The 18,725-nt window shown below is 34.4% G+C and overlaps 1 protein-coding gene across 6 annotated transcripts in view; it reads left to right on the top strand.

The window, feature by feature from the left end:
* Positions 1-18,725, top strand: part of SCFD1 (sec1 family domain containing 1) — a 145,756-nt gene that overhangs the window by 30,305 nt on the left and 96,726 nt on the right. For all 6 annotated transcript variants that reach the window (XM_077127032.1, XM_077127031.1, XM_077127035.1 and 3 more), the window contains 3 exons: positions 9,488-9,610; positions 12,850-12,937; positions 15,943-16,032. In XM_077127032.1, coding sequence (XP_076983147.1) covers positions 9,488-9,610; positions 12,850-12,937; positions 15,943-16,032 — 301 coding nt within the window. The remainder of the gene's footprint in view (positions 1-9,487; positions 9,611-12,849; positions 12,938-15,942; positions 16,033-18,725) is intronic.

Genomic DNA, 18,725 nt, shown 5'->3' with positions numbered 1-18,725 from the left:
TTTTTTGAATTTCCCATATGTCCTTCTGTTACTGAGTTTTAATTTCATTCTATTGTGGTTGGAAAGCATACTTGTATCATTTCAATCTCTTAAATGCGTTTAGATTTTTTGTTGTTTTTTTTTTATGTTTTAGCATATGGTCTATCTTGGAGAATGTTCCATGTGCACTTCTGAGAAAAATGTATAGTCTCTTGTTGTTATTACCTCTAGTGTGTTACAGTGTTGTACAAGTTTTCTGTTTCCTGATTGATAGTCGTTTTACTTAACTATTATTTAAATAAAGTGGGGTATTGAAATCGCCAACTATTTTTACAGAATTGACTATTTGCTTCACGTCTATCAATTTTCTGCTTTATGTATTTTGGTGCTGTGCTGTTTGGTACATATATGCTTTTAATTATTATATCTTCCTGGATTAGTCAACCCTTTTATCATTATAAAATGTTCCTCTTTATCTTTAGCAACTTTTTAAAAATTTATTTATTTTTATTACATGGGCAATCACTGGGAATCGAACCCAGGTCGCCGGCATGGCAGGTGAGAACTCTGCCTGCTAAGCCACTGTGACCCACCCTTTTTTTTATTTTAAAGACTAGTTTATCTGTTACTGATATAGCCACTCCAGACTTCTTATAATTGATGTTTATAAGGTATCTCTTTTCCAACCTTTTACTTTGAATGTTTGTATCTTTGAATCTAAAGCCTGTCTACTATAAACAGCATATAGTTGGATCTTATTTTATTATTTTTTTTATTAGAGAAGTTGTGGGTTCACAGAACAATCATGCCTAAATAAAGGATTCTCATACACCACCCCACTAAGAACACTTGAATCGGTGTGGAAAATGTATTACAGTTGATGATAATGCCTTTTTTTGTTAATTCTTTTTTTAACAATAGTTACATTTGTTACAATTGATGGAAGATTATTAAAGTGGTACTTTAACTATTGCCATAGTTTACATAGAGGTATTTTCCCCTATATTCCCAACCTGTTATTATTATTATTATTACTTTTCATACATCTTGATTTTATACTCATCTACCCATATACTGGATAAAGGGAGTGTCAGTCACAAGGATTTTACAGTCACACAGCCACACAATATAATCATTATCAAAGATCAAGGCTTGTATTTTATATCCCACCACTTTGCTGAATTTGCTTATTAGCTCAAGTAGCTTCATCGTAGATTCTTCGGGATTTTCTAAATATAGGATCATGTCATTTGCAAGTGATGAGAATTTTATTTTTTCCTTTCTAATTTGGATGCCTTTTCTTTTTCTTGCCTAATTGCTCTAGCTAGAACTTCTAGTACAGTGTTGAATAACAGAGGTGACAGAGGGCATCTTGTCTTCATTCATGATTCTGGGGGAAGGCTTTCAGTACCTCACCATTGACTATGATGCTGGTTGTGGGTTTTTCATAAATGCCCTTTTTCATATTAAGGAAGTTTCTCTTGATTCCTACCATTGAAGTGTTTTAGAGGACACTGAATTTTGTCAAATGCCTTTATAGTATCAGTTGAGATAATCATGTGATTTTCCCCCTTCGATTTGTTAATGTATTGTATTACAATGTTTGATTTTCTTGTGTCGAGCCAACCTTGCATGCCTGGAATTAATGCCACTTGTCATTGTGTATGATTCTTTTAATGTGCCGTTGAATTCAGTTTGCAGGTATCTTGATGAGAATTTTTTTATCTGTATTCGGTAGGGATATTGGCCCATAGTTTTCCTTTCTTACAGTTTCTTTGTCAGGTTTTGGTATTAGAATGATATTAGTTTCATTGGATAAGGTAGGTAATGTTCCCTTTTCTTCAATACTCTGGAAGAATTTTAGCAGAAATAGTATTATTTCTTTTTGGAATGTTAGGTAAAATTCTCCTATGAAGCCAGCAGGCCCTGGGCTTTTCTTTGGGGGAAAGTTTTTGATGACTGATTGAGTTTCTTTACTTGTGATTGGTTTGTTGAAGTCTTCTCTTTCTTCTCGAGTCAGTATAAGTTGTTTGTGTGTTTCTAAGAAGTTGTCCATTTCATCTAAGTTATCTAGTTTGTTGGCATACAGTTGTTTGTAGTATCCTCTTATGGTTCTTTTTATTTCTTCAGGGTCCATGATAATGACACCCACCCCATTTCTGATTTTATTTATTTACATTTCCTCTCTTTTTAACTTTGTCATTCTAGCTAAGGGTTTGTCAATCTTGTTTATCTCAAAGAACCAACTTTTGGTTTTATTGATTCTCTTTATTGTTTTTTTTAAATTTTCCAACTCATTTATTTCTTCCTTAATCTTTGCTTTTTCTTTTCTTCCACTTGCTTTCGGATTAGTTTGCTGCTCTTTCTCTAGTTTCTTCAGTTGTTCAGTTAGGTGTTTGGTTTTAGCTTTTTCTTCTTTTTTAATGTAGGTCTTTAGAGCTATGAAGTTCCCTCTCAGCAAATTTTACTTTGAATTTGTTTGTATCTTTGAATTTAAAATCTGTCTCCTTTTGCAGTATATAGTTGAATCAAACTTTTTTTATCCAGTATCATTTCAGCCTTTTGATCGAATTATTCAATCCATTCACATTTAATCCTTTTAAAATCACATTGAAAGAAATATTTATTTTGAAAAGATTTCACACTTAAAATAATGTTATAATAGCAGCAGTGCAGAAACCTTCCATATACCTTCACCCATAAACGTCTTTCAAATTTTGCAAATTGTAAATAACGCTGCTATAAACATTGGTGTGCAAATGTCCGTTTGTGCCTTTGCCCTTAAGTCCTTTGAGTAGATACCCAGCAATGGTATTGCTGGGTTGTATGGCAATTCTATATTCAGCTTTTTGAGGAACCGCCAAACTGCCTTCTACAGTGGTTGCACCATTTGACATTCCCACCAACAGTGGATAAGTGTGCCTCTTTCTCCACATCCTCTCCAGCACATGTCATTTTCTGTTTTGTTGATAATGGCCATTCTGGTGGGTGTGAGATGATATCTCATTGTGGTTTTGATTTGCATTTCTCTAATGGCCAGGGACGTTGAGCATCTCTTCATGTGCCTTTTGGCCATTTGTATTTCCTCTTCTGAGAGGTGTCTGTTCAAGTCTTTTTCCCATTTTGTAATTGTGTTGGCTGTCTTTTTGTTGTTGAGTTGAACAATCTCTTTATAAATTCTGGATACTAGACCTTTATCTGATATGTCATTTCCAAATATTGTCTCCCATTGTGTAGGCTGTCTTTCTACTTTCTTGATGAAGTTCTTTGATGCACAAAAGTGTTTAATTTTGAGGAGCTCCCATTTCTTTATTTCCTTCTTCAGTGCTCTTGCTTTAGGTTTAAGGTCCATAAAACCGCCTCCAATTGTAAGTTTCATAAGATATCTCCCAACATTTTCCTCTAACTGTTTTATGGTCTTGGACCTAATGTTTAGATCTTTGATCCATTTGGAGTCAACTTTTGTATAGGGTGTGAAATATGGGTCTTCTTTCATTCTTTTACATATGGATATCCAGTTCTCTAGGCACCATTTATTGAAGAGACTGTTCTGTCCCAGGTGAGTTGGCTTGACTGCCTTATCAAAGATCAAATGTCCATAGATGAGAGGGTCTATATCTGAGCACTCTATTCGATTCCATTGGTCGATATATCTATCTTTATGCCAATACCATGCTGTTTTGACCACTGTGGCTTCATAATATGCCTTAAAGTCAGGCAGCGCGAGACTTCCAGCTTCGTTTTTTTTCCTCAAGATACTTTTAGCAATTCGGGGCACCCTGCCCTTCCAGATAAATTTGCTTATTGGTTTTTCTATTTCTGAAAAATAAGTTGTTGGGATTTTGATTGGTATTGCATTGAATCTGTAAATCAATTTAGGTAGGATTGACATCTTAACTATATTTAGTCTTCCAATCCATGAACACGGTATGCCCTTCCATCTATTTAGGTCTTCTGTGATTTCTTTTAACAGTTTTTTGTAGTTTTCTTTATATAGGTTTTTTGTCTCTTTAGTTAAATTTATTCCTAGGTATTTATTCTTTTAGTTGAAATTGTAAATGGGATTCGTTTCTTGACTTCCCCCTCAGCTTGTTCGTTACTAGTATATAGAAATACTACAGATTTTTGAATGTTGATCTTGTAACCTGCTACTTTGCTGTACTCATTTATTAGTTCTAGTAGTTTTGTTGTGGATTTTTCCGGGTTTTCGACGTATAGTATCATATCGTCTGCAAACAGTGATAGTTTTACTTCTTCCTTTCCAATTTTGATGCCTTGTATTTCTTTTTCTTGTCTAATTGCTCTGGCTAGAACCTCCAACACAATGTTGAATAATAGTGGTGATAGTGGACATCCTTGTCTTGTTCCTGATCTTAGAGGGAAAGTTTTCAATTTTTCCCCATTGAGGATGATATTAGCTGTGGGTTTTTCATATATTCCCTCTATCATTTTAAGGAAGTTCCTTTGTATTCCTATGTTTTGAAGTTTTTTCAACAGGAAAGGATGTTGAATCTTGTCAAATGCCTTCTCTGCATCAATTGAGATGATCATGTGATTTTTCTGCTTTGATTTGTTGATATGGTGTATTACATTAATTGATTTTCTTATGTTGAACCATCCTTGCATACCTGGGATGAATCCTACTTGGTCATGATGTATACTTCTTTTAATGTGTTGTTGGATACGGTTTGCTAGAATTTTATTGAGGATTTTTGCATCTATATTCATTAAAGAGATTGGTCTGTAGTTTTCTTTTTTTGTAATATCTTTGCCTGGTTTTGGTATGAGGATGATGTTGGCTTCCTAGAATGAATTAGGTAGTTTTCCCTCCACTTCGATTTTTTTGAGGAGTTTGAGGAGAGTTAGTACTAATTCTTTCTGGAATGTTTGATAGAATTCACATGTGAGCCGTCTGGTCCTGGACTTTTCTTTTTAGGAAGCTTTTGAATGACTAATTCAATTTCTTTATTTGTGATTGGTTTGTTGAGGTCATCTGTTTCTTCTTGAGTCAAAGTTGGTTGTTCATGTCTTTCCAGGAACCTGTCCATTTCATCTAAATTGTTGTATTTATTAGCGTAAAGTTGTTCATAGTATCCTGTTATTACCTCCTTTATTTCTGTGAGGTCAGTAGTTATGTCTCCTCTTCCATTTCTGATCTTATTTATTTGCATCCTCTCTCTTCTTCTTTTTGTCAATCTTGCTAAGGGCCCATCAATCTTATTGATTTTCTCATAGAACCAACTTCTGGTCTTATTGATTTTCTCTATTGTTTTCATGTTTTCAATTTCATTTATTTCTGCTCTAATCTTTGTTATTTCTTTCCTTTTGCTTGCTTTGGGATTAGTTTGCTGTTCTTTCTCCAGTTCTTCCAAGTGGACAGTTAATTCCTGCATTTTTGCCTTTTCTTCTTTTCTGATATAGGCATTTAGGGCAATAAATTTCCCTCTTAGCACTGCCTTTGCTGCGTCCCATAAGTTTTGATATGTTGTGTTTTCATTTTCATTCGCCTCGAGGTATTTACTAATTTCTCTTCCAATTTCTTCTTTGACCCACTCATTGTTTAAGAGTGTGTTGTTGAGCCTCCACGTATTTGTGAATTTTCTGGCACTCCGCCTATTATTGATTTCCAACTTCATTCCTTTATGATCCAGAAAGTGTTGTGTATGATTTCAATCTTTTTAAATTTGTTAAGACATGCTTTGTGACCCAGCATATATGGTCTGTCTTTGAGAATGATCCATGAGCACTTGAGAAAAAGGTGTATCCTGCTGTTGTGAGATGTAATGTCCTATAAATGTCTGTTAAGTCTAGCTCATTTATAGTAATATTCAGATTCTCTATTTCTTTATTGATCCTCTGTCTAGATGTTCTGTCCATTGATGAGAGTGGTGAATTGAAGTCTCCAACTATTATGGTATATGTGTCAATTTCCCTTTTCAGTGTTTGCAGTGTATTCCTCTCGTATTTTGGGGCATTCTGGTTCGGTGCGTAAATATTTATGATTGTTATGTCTTCTTGTTTAATGTTCCTTGTATTAGTATATAGTGTCCTTCTTTGTCTCTTTTAACTGTTTTACATTTGAAGTCTAATTTGTTGGATATTGGTATAACCACTCCTGATCTTTTCTGGTTGTTATTTGCATGAAATATCTTTTCCCAACCTTTCACTTTCAACCTGTGTTTATCTTTGGGTCTAAGATGTGTTTCCTGTAGACAGCATATGAAAGGATCCTGTTTTTTAATCCATTCTGCTAGTCTATGTCTTTTGATTGGGGAATTCAGTCCATTAACATTTAGTGTTATTACTGTTTGGATAATATTTTCCTCTACCATTTTGCGTTTTGTATTATATATATCATATCTGACTTTCCTTCTTTCTACATTCTTCTCCATACCTCTCTCTTCTGTCTTTTTGTATCTGACTCTAGTGCTCCCTTTAGTATTTCTTGCAGAGCTGGTCTCTTGGTCACAAATTCTCTCAGTGACTTTTTGTCTATAAATGTTTTAATTTCTGCCTTATTTTTGAAGGACAATTTTGCTGGATATAGGAGTCTTGGTTGGCAGTTTTTCTCTTTTAGTAATTTAAATATATCATCCCACTGTCTTCTAGCTTCCATGGTTTCTGCTGAGAAATCTACACATAGTCTTATTGGGTTTCCCTTGTATGTGATGGATTGTTTTTCTTTTGCTGCTTTCAAGATCCTCTCTTTCTCTTTGACCTCTGACATTCTAACTAGTAAGTGTCTTGGAGAACGCCTATTTGGGTGTATTCTCTTTGGGGTGTGCTGCACTTCTTCGATGTGTTATTTTAGGTCTTTCATAAGAGTTGGGAAATTTTCAGTGATAATTTCTTCCATTAGTTTTTCTTCTCCTTTTCCCTTCTCTTCTCCTTCTGGGATACCCACAACACGTATATTTGTGCGCTTCATATTGTCCTTGAGTTCCTTGATACCCTGTTCAAATTTTTCCATTCTTTTCCCTATAGTTTCTGTTTCTTTTTGGAATTCAGATGTTCCATCCTCCAGTTCACTAATTCCAGTTTCTGTCTCTTTAAATCTACCATTGTAGGTATCCATTGTTTTTTCCATCCTTTCTACATTATCCTTCACTTCCATAAGTTCTGTGATTTGTTTTTTCAGTTTTTCTATTTCTTTTTGTTCAGCCCATGTCTTCTTCATGTCCTCCCTCAATTTATCAATTTCGTTTTTGAAGAGGTTTTCCATTTCTGTTCGTATATTCAGAATTAGTTGTCTCAGCTCCTGTATCTCATTTGAACTATTGGTTTGTTCCTTTGACTGGGCCATGTTTTCAATTTTCTGAGCGTGATCCGTTATCTTCTGCTGGTGTCTGGGCATTTAGTCAGATATCCCTGGGTGTTGGACCCAACAGGTTGAAAGATTTTTCTGTGAAATCTCTGGGTTCTGTTTTTCTTATCCTGCCCAGTAGTTGGCACTCGTGGCACACGTTTGTCTGCGGGTCCCACCAATAAAAGGTGCTGTGGGTCTTTTAACTTTGGAAAACTCTCGCCGTGGGGGAGGTTCGCCAGCTGAAGCAGCTTGGAAGAGGGCCAGCCGGCCCGGGGGTCCGAACGTGGGGAGGGTCGCCGGCCGCTGCAGCCCGGGAGCGCGCCCGTCCGAATTTCCTAGTCGGCCTGTGGCGCCAAGCGTGGCGGGAGGGCGCCAGCCACTGCGGCCCGGGAGAGTGCACCATTCCCAGCCGGACCAGGGAGTCACGTGTTTGAATTGGATCCCCCCGGTCACCGTTCTCCGCGGCCTGGGGATTTCCAATCCAATTCTCTCAGTTGGTCCGGGGGGCCACGCGTGTTGGGGGCGCCAGCCGCCGCGGTTGAGGGGACCTCCTGCCCAATTCTTCCAGCTGGCCCACGAAGGAGGAAGGGAAGGACTCCGGCCGCTTGCCGCCCCGCCCGGGGAAGCCCGCGCCCTCAGCGATCTCACCGGAGCGGGTTCTCTCAGCCAGTCAGCCGTTCCAGGATGGGGTACACTGTCTTTTTGATCTCTGTCGTGGCTCCGGGAGCTGTTCTGTATCATTTCTTCTCCCCTAGTAGCTGTTCTTGAGGAGGAACTAAGATCTGCGCGTCTTTACTAAGCCGCCATCTTCTCCGGAAGTCAATACTTATTCTGATACTCAAATTGTCACAGATTGGCCTAATGAGAGCAAGTTCTGTTAATCTTCTGTATCCTTTTGAAATGTCTCCATCATTTTAGCCAACTTCCTTACTTAATGGTACAGTAAGCTGTTCCAGTCTCAACTTGTATTTTCTCTTAGTCACCCAAGATTTAGCCATTTTTCTAAGAAGCCCTGGTTGCTTTTTGTATTGAATGATATTTAGAGATCAGAGTCTAAAAATTAGGCATATACATTGCTAGTAAGTTGTGACCATACCAGGTTCTCTCCTTGGACAGTGCTAGGAAATAGATGTATGTACCTACATATACACACTTATATATCTGTATTTATTTCTATACCCTACCTGTCTGTTCCCTACCAATCTCTCTCTCTTTCTGTCTGTTTCTCTTCTAAGGCCCACCCATGTATACATGTATATGTATGTAGGTTTATATTTCTACCTGCATTTCCAATTTCAGTTCAACAACACAGGACTCGTTCTTGTTTTTTCCCTTTATACATATTTAACTCGTTTCTCTTAAAGTGAGGAGCATGACTCCATTATCCTTGATACATTTACTTATTTGCTCAGTTTTCTGTATGTTATCAATCTCCTGACTTTCATCATGCAGACTCCTCAGCTTTCACATTTTAACATCTCTGAAAATTAGATGACTCTTAAAACTGACGGAAGTCATAAAATTTAATTGACAGCATTAATTATTTTTTAGTGGTACATAAAATAATGGTATCTGTTAAAATTGATGGCATCTTAGATTTAATTATAATTATTTAGACAACTGTTTGCCTAGAGTTTAGAAAGATAAGTAAACTCAGTGTAAGAATTTGTGTAACTGGGTCATTCATTATAAATTCCACTAATTTTGGATGGCTTAGAAGAAATACTTTGGGAATTGTTAATTTCTAAATTATGTAACATGTCTTTGTGCAGTGAAGGAAGTAATTCATTTTTGCAATTGTGTCATCACATAACCAGAGCAGTAGAAGATAGTGTCTGCCCAACACTATGTAAACAAACATTTTATCGCATTAGACAGCTACCTCTGGATCTTTTTTTTTTTTTTAATTTAGAAACCCTATTTCAAAGCAGTCTTGAGATATAATATAGCTAGTGAATTTTTGTTGCTAATATAATTTTTCACAACTAATTTTGAAGGTATACTTGTTACCTTTACTAAACAGATAACTAGTACTTCTTTGTAACTTTGTTCTCTTAAGCTACTTTTATTATTATTTATATTCCTGTTTTTAAAATATGTATCTTATCTTCTAGAACCTTGTTGTTATAGTATCCAGAACATTTTATTTGCTGCATCCCTTTATACAGTCCCATAAGAATGAAGTGGTTTTTGTATTTATAGGATCTTCGAAATCAACTCTATGAATCATATTATTTAAATTTTATATCTGCTATTTCGAGAAGTAAACTGGAAGATATTGCAAATGCAGCATTAGCAGCTAGTGCAGTAACACAAGTAGCCAAGGTAAGAGCTTTTCTTAGCAGTGAGATTCTGTTAATGTTCTAAAATTTAAGAAATATTCTGAAACCTGTTAATTGATATAGATGTCTAATTTATAAATGAGCAGAATGGCCTAAGAAATGTTTAAACTCAGTACTTTTGGAAAGGTTTCTGATAATGTAAATTATCTTCAATGTGAAATAAGCAAAATGAATAAACCAAGCTAAAGGACTTTTCAGTGAATACGAGAACAGAATAAATCAGTAGAATCAGTTTTTGCTTTGATCTGGGGTTTATATAGCCTTTGTAGCTCAACCCAGAAATATTTTGACAATTATGTTGGTGTAGATTGTCCTTCAAAAGAAGTTGACATTGTTTTATCTATAACCTCTATAGTCACCATACTATCTTTAGATATTTTCTTAATTTTGGAAAGAGAATCTAAAGACCATATGTTGCATATTATGAGAAAAATGCACAACAGACCAATGTTATACATCATGTGACTTTTTAGTCAGGTTAACATTCACTAACAAAAAAATTTAATTTATAAAATTCTAAATGTGTATGTAGTTTTTGTGTACATATAGTTTATTATACATATGTATGCAGTAAACATTGTTATAATTCATCTATTTCTTTTATAAATGTATTTTATAAGTATAACTTATGATATTATATAACAAATTTCTAAATAAATAAAAGAGAAAAAAAGAAGGAAAAAATGAAATAAAAAATAAAATAAATTTCTGGTGATAGCCCTGTTGTGCCCTAGGCTTCTTAAAATTGTACAATACATAAATGAAAGTTCTAGAGAACTATATAGGGCAAATAAAAGACTAATCAACCATGTATTTATTTTGTATATTTTTTCCTACTAGCAGATTTTTCTTTTTTATCTTTAGATGATCTATTCCTACATCTGATTAGTTTTTGAGGTTCTTGCCTTAATGTTTTTGCCCTTCCAAAATTTATCATTAATTTTACTTTAACTAATAAGAATAGTTTTCAATTTGTTTTAATTTAATTTATTTAAAACAGTTTACTCAGTTTTCCTCAGACTTGCACTTATAAAAAAGTGGTATAAGTTTCCCTTCTTTAATTATAATTAATAAAAGTGATTGGCAGGAAAGGGCACTGTGACTTTCTTAGGAATGTATGATTAAAAAGAATATAAATCCTCAGTGTCTAAATTCCAGCAGTACCCCAATAAATTATCAAAATGTCGAGGTTTCAACAAAAGATTACAAAGAAACATGATGCAATGGCCAAGGTAAAGGAGAAGATTAAAGCATTAGAAACCATCAGTGTTGAGGATCAGATTTGGGACATTCCAGACAAAGACTTAGAAAAAATGATCCTAAATATGCACAAAGAACTGGAGGAAAATATGGAAAAAAGAACTAAAGGAAATCAGAAAATGATAGGTGCACATAGACATGGAAATTATGAAAAATAGTCAAACAGAACCGAAGATTACAATAATAGAAATTTAAAATTCCCCAAAGGGGTTGAACAGCAGATTAGAGCAGGCAGAAGAAACAATCAGTAAACTTGGAGATAAGACTATTGAAATCATCCAGTCTGAGGAGCAAAACGAATGAAGAAGAGTGAACAGAGCCAGAGGAACTTGTGGGACACAGTCAAACATACCACTGTATGCATTGTGGAAGTCCTAAAACGGAAGAAAGAGAGAAATGATGGCTGAAATTTCCCCAAATTTAATGAAAGACATGAATATACACATCCAAGATGCTCAACGAACTCCAAACAAGATAAGTACAAATAGATTCACACTATACTACATTATAATTAAACTGTCAAATAATAGAGATTCTGAAAGCCACGAGAGAGAAGTAGTGTTTCACATACAAGGTGGTCTTGATAAGTAAACATGGAGGCGAGACAGCAGTGGAAAGACATTTAAAGTGCCAAAAGCAAAAAATTGACAACCAAGAATCATATATCCACCAAAACAATCTTCAAAAATGAGGGAAGGATTAAGACATTCCCAGATAAATAAAAGCTGAGGAACTTCATCACCAGGGAACTGGCTCTGCAAGAATTGCTAAAGAGACTCTGCAGATTGAAAGGAAAAGGACACTAAGCAATGACTGAGACCACCTGAAGAAATAAGGGTCTGTGGTAAGAAAACATGCATAAATATAAATACCATTACCAATGTAAAAAAAAAAAAGAATATAAAAAGTTACAATTGTGATTTTTCTTCAGAATTGATATCCGTTCCTATTACAACCAGTGTTTAAAGCTTTGTATCTGTTTGCATTTGTTTTCTGAAAGTGTTAATCTCCCCCTCACTATTTATTGCTTAAAGGTTTATTTTAATTCCTTTTTAATTAAATTAAGGGATTATTTTCATTCCCTTTTAATTTAATTCTTACCTCCTCATTCTTGCCCATTTAAATAATATAGTAGCTAGGAAGATTGAATCAAACTAAATTTACTTTGAACATTATTTTATCACACACACACACACACACATACACACATGTACATATATACACAATTAAGTGGTATTAATTACTTTCACAATGTGCTATCATCTCCACCATCCATTTCCAAAACTGTTCCATCATCCAAACAGAAACTCTGTGCATTTAGCATCAACTCCCCATTTCCCTCCCCAAGTTTACTTTTCTCATTAATTTGCATGTTCTGATTATTTTGGATAAGTGAAATCAGACAATATCTTCCCTTCTACATATGACTTATTTTTCTGGCTTATTGTACATAACATGGTATTTTCAAGGTTCATCTGTATTGTAATATGTATTAGAACATCATTCCTTTTTATGGCTGAATAATATTCCATTGCGTTGTTTACACCAACTTTTGTTTATCTGTTCATCTGTTGATAGATACTTGGGTTGTCTCCATCTTTTAGTTGAATAATGATGCTATGAATGTTGGTGTGCAAATATCTGTTCATATCCCTGCTTTCAGTTCTTTGAGGTGTATACCTAGAAGTGGAATTGCTGGGTCATATGGTAGTTCTATACTAACTTTCAGAGGAACCACCAAACTTTGCCACGTGGACTACACCATTTTATGTCCCCACATTTATATTTACTACATTTACATTTGCTAAGGTTCCTGTTTCTTCGCATCCTTGCCTACACTTTTATTTTCCATTTTTAATAATAGCCATTTTAATGGGTGTGAAGTAATATCTCATTGTGGATTTGATTTGTAAACATGACTATGTTTTTAATTGATTTATAAACTTTTTCTTTTATTTCTAGGTTTTTGATCAGTATCTCAATTTTATTACTTTGGAGGATGATATGTTTGTATTATGTAATCAGAATAAGGAGCTTGTTTCATATCGTGGTAGGTAAAAATAGGACTATTGAAATTCATTGTTAATAAAATGAATGGTGTGTGCTACAAGGAAAAAGTAGTGAAAATATTTAATATATGCTAACTATCTTTGTCTACAACACTAGAGCAGTAAAATCACCTGTAAAACTAGTACATATTTAAATGTAGAATAACTTTATGAATACTAGTAAAAGATTTTAAAAAGTGCTCAAAGATAATGAGTCAGACTGAAATCTGTCCTATAAACCTAACATTTAATAGCAAGAAGGCTGGTAATCAGCCTGTTTTGTAAGCTCAGTAACTTGCATGAAAGATTCACTAATGGCAAATAACACAGTATTTTAGCAGAAGGTTCAGTTCTTTTACTACGTTGACCTTGGAAAAGAACAAATTGCTTTACTTCTCTGTGCTTTAGTTTCTGCATATGTAAAATGGGGGTGAAATAGTATTTGCCTCATGGAAATTGTGTGAGAATTAAATGGGCTAAGGTATGTAAAATGTCTTGAAAGTCCCTGGCATATGGTAAGCACTCAGAAAAGATAAGGTATTATTGCTATTTGTTGAGATTATAAAGCAAGAATCAGCAGCTGCTGATTCCAAATATTACTGTTTAGGTATGCGGTATAAATGCCATTCTCAAAAAAAATAGGCTGTTAGACTCACTTAATTCTTCTTGTTCATGCAATAGGGGGATGGAATGTTAGCATTTGAATAAATGCTATCAAATCTACTCTTGAGTTTATTTCCCACTGGTAATTAACCTTTTCTGAGATGTAATTAAAGTTAACACACACTCACACTTACACATACACTATGTGACATACTGAATTATTTTAAAGAAAGTTACAGTAATAAGCTAGCCAATTCAGTGAAATAATCAGCAGTTGCTGTTTAAATATAGAGATGTTTGGGGATAATAGAATTTCAGTGGTTCTTAAATAAGAAGTATGCTCCTCTGAGATTCATTTATAAGGATATTTTTGTTGTCACAATTACCAGGGCTGCTACTAGTATTTAGTGACCAGAGACTAGGGATGCTGGACGTTTTGCAGTGTGTAAACCATGGTAATATGGAAAATTGTCCTGCCCCCAATTTAAGTGGTGCCCTTTATAAAATGCTGGACCAGGTAGTAAGCTCCCTGAGATCAAAGAACATGAACCGTTCAATTTCATGGAGCTCAATAATACAGTGTCTTGTTGAAGTTAAATAAAATCTCTAAAAGGGTATAAGAATTTGATGAATTGTCCATGTGAGAGGTTTTGGATGGTGGCTTTTATTCATAGAAATTAATTTACAGTTAATTGAGTTTTAAATTAATTAGCAAATTGATTTAAGGTACATGTTTAAAAATCTAATTTTCTTTAAGCCTTTAAGTTAAACTTATAAATTTTGTTATCTATAAATCTGTTATCTATAAATTCTTAAATTTATAAAACTTATAGTGAACCTAAAGTCCATTTGCATTCTGTATATATATTTATATACAAGTTTAATTACATTTTCTTATACCTCTCGAATGGAAAAAATCATATCTGTAATTAATTTCTCATTTTAAAAGTAAAATCACATGGGTAATCTCCCAGATTCTCAATAAATAGCGGTAATAGCTTGCTTTGTGCCCATCAGTGAACACTTTACAATATCAGCTCATTTACTCCTGTAGATAATTTTGTGAGGTGGCTATTTTCAAGGTGAGAAAACTGAAGCACAGACATTAAGTAACTTGATGAGGATGTGGCAGAGCCAGGTTAGTAAGCACATAAAGTTTCATTCCAACAGCAAAGCTCTTCACCATTGTGTAATTATCTACCAAATTCTCTCAAATATTATAGATTCTTTAAACATTCATCTTAAACATATCATTCTTAAACATAAATCACTTATATTACTACCATGTTTTGCTTTGCATCACCTATTTTTCTAATTTGAAAGTTTCTATGTATTGGGAACTTTTTATATCATCTCAGTCAAGCTGAGGCTGCCATCCCATTTAAACCAGGTTATCATCTCAAGCGAACAGAGGCTACTGATGTGGGAATAAGGTATAGGACCAGATGCTTCCATGTTGATTTTACTTCGTGCCAGTGACTGACAAAATGAACTATTATAATAACTGGGTGTTACCTTGGAATGGTGTCCCCTGAGTACACATGGTATCCTTATGCCATTTCTTTCACCTGATTTGGATAGATGGTGATCTGCAACACCCACTCAAGTAACAGCACATTTCCTTCATCCAGATTCTGTGTTCCGTGATTGAATTTGTTACTCTTTTTATGTTCTCTGAGTTGGCAGACCACACTTTCTTCAGATAATTTGATATCGATTTGATCTGCATTCCTCTCATACTAAAATTGTATTTAATTTTATATTTGTTCTCATATTCAGGATGTTGGGAAATTATCCCAAATCTACTGACTGTAATCCCAGAGGAGACAAGGCTTAGAATCTGTAATTTTTAAAAGCTACTTGAGAAATTTCTTTTTCTTCCCCCCATATTCCCAGAGTGATCATTATACCCAATAAAATTTGGGAACCACTACTGTACATTATAGGAGAGAAAAATTCATAAAATAAGTATAATGCAAAGAAAAGATATATGATGTTGTTCTTGATATGATTTATTTGCATTGTTTTTTTCTGGCAGTGGTTAGATAACAGGACTGTAGTTTCTTGATGCCATCAGGTGTTCATGAATAAAACCATAAAATAGGATATTTGTTTTCCTATTTGCTCTGGCAAAAATTATGTATCATTTATGTTTTTTTTTCATTATTACTACTCCTGATACTCCTTATGTTGAAGTTTTATTTATTTCAAGGTGTATATAATTTTAACGAAAATTTGTTTACTTAAGAAAATTTTAAATCATGACAGATTTCATTTGTTTGAGTATTAAAATGTTACCAAACTGCATATTGATTAGGAGTTTAGTGTATAATTTTAAGATTTTAGTAAAAGTCAAAGGATGAATTTTGATCATTTTTTTTCCCTTTTACCTGTGTCATTTTAGCAATTAATAGGCCAGATATTACAGACACGGAAATGGAGACTGTTATGGACACTATCGTTGACAGTCTCTTCTGCTTTTTTGTTACTCTGGGTAAGTTTTCAAATATTTCTGGTTGTTCTTCAAAGTAAATTAATTTAACAACTCATTTTAATCTGTTATACTACAATATCCCTTTTTATCTATTTGAATGCCTATAGGCTTTCCTTCAAGTTGAAGCAAAACATACATTCTATACTACATAAACCCATAATTATTCTAATAATTTGATGTGTTTATTCATGTTGAGTTAGCAGTTAGTAGGCTTATTGAGTTGTCTTTTTAGATATTGTTGATATTTGTAACTTTCTGTTATATCATTTGGGTGGTTTGGTAGTGACTTCATCAGTATGCCTGCTAATTTTCTTTCTTTTTTTCCTACTGTATTAGAGAAGTTGTCGATTTACACAATGTATTAGTTAGGGTTCTCTAGAGAAACAGAATCCACAGGGAACACTTGCAAATATAAAATTTATGTAAGTGTCTCACGTGACCGTAGGAACGCAGAGTCCAAAATCCACAGGGCAGGCTGCGAAGCCGATGATTCCGATGGATGGCCTGGATGAACTCCACAGGAGAGGCTCACCAGCCAAAGCAGGAATAGAACCTGTCTCCTCTGAGTCCTCCTTAAAAGGCTTCCCATGATTACATTTAGCATCACTAATTGCAGAAGACACTCCCCTTTGGCTGATTACAAATGGAATCAGCTGTGGATGTAGCTGACGTGATCATGACCTAATCCTATGAAATGTCCTCATTGCAATAGACAGGCCAGCGCTTGCCCAATCAGATAAACAGGTACCACAACTTGGCCAAGTTGACACCTGTCCCTAACCATGACACACAACAATCATGCATACTACAGGATTTCCATGTATCACCCTGTTATTAACACCTTGCATTGGTTGGACTATTTCTTGCAATTGATGAAGCACATTTTTAGAATTGTACTATTAACTATAGTTAATAGTTTAACTTAAGATTAACTTGGTTTAGCTTAAGTTTCACTGTTTGGGTAGTACTGTTCCATAGGCTTTTTGTTCTTGTTTTTCTTTTAATTTTTATTCTGTTTCCATACATATGACCCCTTTTAAACACATTTATATGTATATTTCAGTACAGTTAATTACATTCACAGTGTTGTATTATCATTTACCATCCATTACCAAATATTTCCATCTTTACACATAGAAACTCTGTACATTTTAAGCCTTAACTTCCCATTGCATGTCCTCACCCCTCCCCTGGTAATGTGTATTCTAGATTGTGACTCTGTAAGTTTGCTTATTCACTATATTTCAAATCAGTGAGATAATATAATATTTGACTTTTTGTGTCTCGCTGATTTCATTCAACATGATGTCTTCAGGGTTTCTCCATTTTGTCGTATGTGTCTGAAATTCATTCCTTTTTATACTGAATAATATTCCATTATGTATATATTCTATATTTTGTTTATCCATTAATCAGTTAATGGACATTTGGGTTGCTTCCATCTGTTGGCACTTATAATAATGCTGCTCTGAACATTGGTGGGAAAATATCTGTTTGAGTTTCTGCTTTTAATTATTTTGACTATATACCTAATAGTGGGATTGCCAGATCATATGGTCATTCTGTACTTTCTGAGGAACTGCCAAACTTTCTTCCACAGGGGCTCCAGCATTTTATGTTGCCACCAACAATGAATGAATATTGCTATTTTTCCACCTTCTTTTTTTTTACATGGGCAGGCACCGGGAATTGAACCCGGGTCCTTGGGCATGGCAAGCAAGCACTCTTATCTGCTGAGCCACCGTGGCCCACCCTCCACCTTCTTTCTAACACTTGTAATATTTCACTTTTTTAATGGTAACCATTCTGATGCACAAGAAACAGTATCTCCTGGTTTTGTTTTGCATATCTCTTATGGCCTATGATGTTGCACATCTTTTCATGTGCTTTTTTGGCAATTTGTATATTTTCTTTGGGAGATATCTAGTCAAGTCTTTTGTCTGTTTTTTAATTGGGTTGTTTCTCTTTTTGTTGTTAAGTTGAAGGATTGCTTTATACATTCTCAATATTAAACCATTACCCAATATATGATTTCCAGATATTCTTTCCCATTGTGTAGGTTGTCATTTTCTTTTTGTAATGAAGTTGTTGGAGGCCCAAAAGTTATTACTTTTGATGAGGTCCTATTTATCAACTTTTTCTTTTGTTACTTGTGATTTGGATGTAAATTCTAAGAAACCATTGTCTAATACAAGGTCATGAAGATGATTCCTTATGTTTTTTTCTAAGAGTTTGATAGTTCTAACTCTTATATTTAGGTCTTTTATACATTTTTAGTTGATTTTTGTATAAAATATAGGGTAGGGCTCCTTCTTTTTTTTTCCAAATGGTTATCCAGTTTTCCTAACAGTATTTGCTGAAAAGACTTTTCTTTCCAAGTGGCCTTTGTCCCCATGTAAAAAAAATCAGTAGGCCATTAGTGTGAGGGTTGATTTCTTAGCTCTCAATTCAGTTTCATTTGTCTACTATCTATCCTTGTGTCAGTAACACGCTGTTTTGATTACAGTGACTTTCTGTTAAGTTTTAAGATTGGAAAGTTTCAGTTATCTGATTTTGTTCTTTTTCAGTATGACTTTAGTTATTTAGTGCCCCATACACTTCCATATAAATTTAATGGTTGACTTTTCCATTTCTGCAAAGAAGATTATTAAGATTTTGAAAGGGATTGCATTGAATCTATAAATCCCTTTGGA

Source organism: Tamandua tetradactyla, chromosome 14, assembly GCF_023851605.1.
Source record: "Tamandua tetradactyla isolate mTamTet1 chromosome 14, mTamTet1.pri, whole genome shotgun sequence".
NCBI lineage: Eukaryota > Metazoa > Chordata > Mammalia > Pilosa > Myrmecophagidae > Tamandua > Tamandua tetradactyla.
The sequence above is the reverse complement of the archived record's forward strand: the minus strand, read 5'-3'. Positions and strand labels throughout refer to the sequence as shown.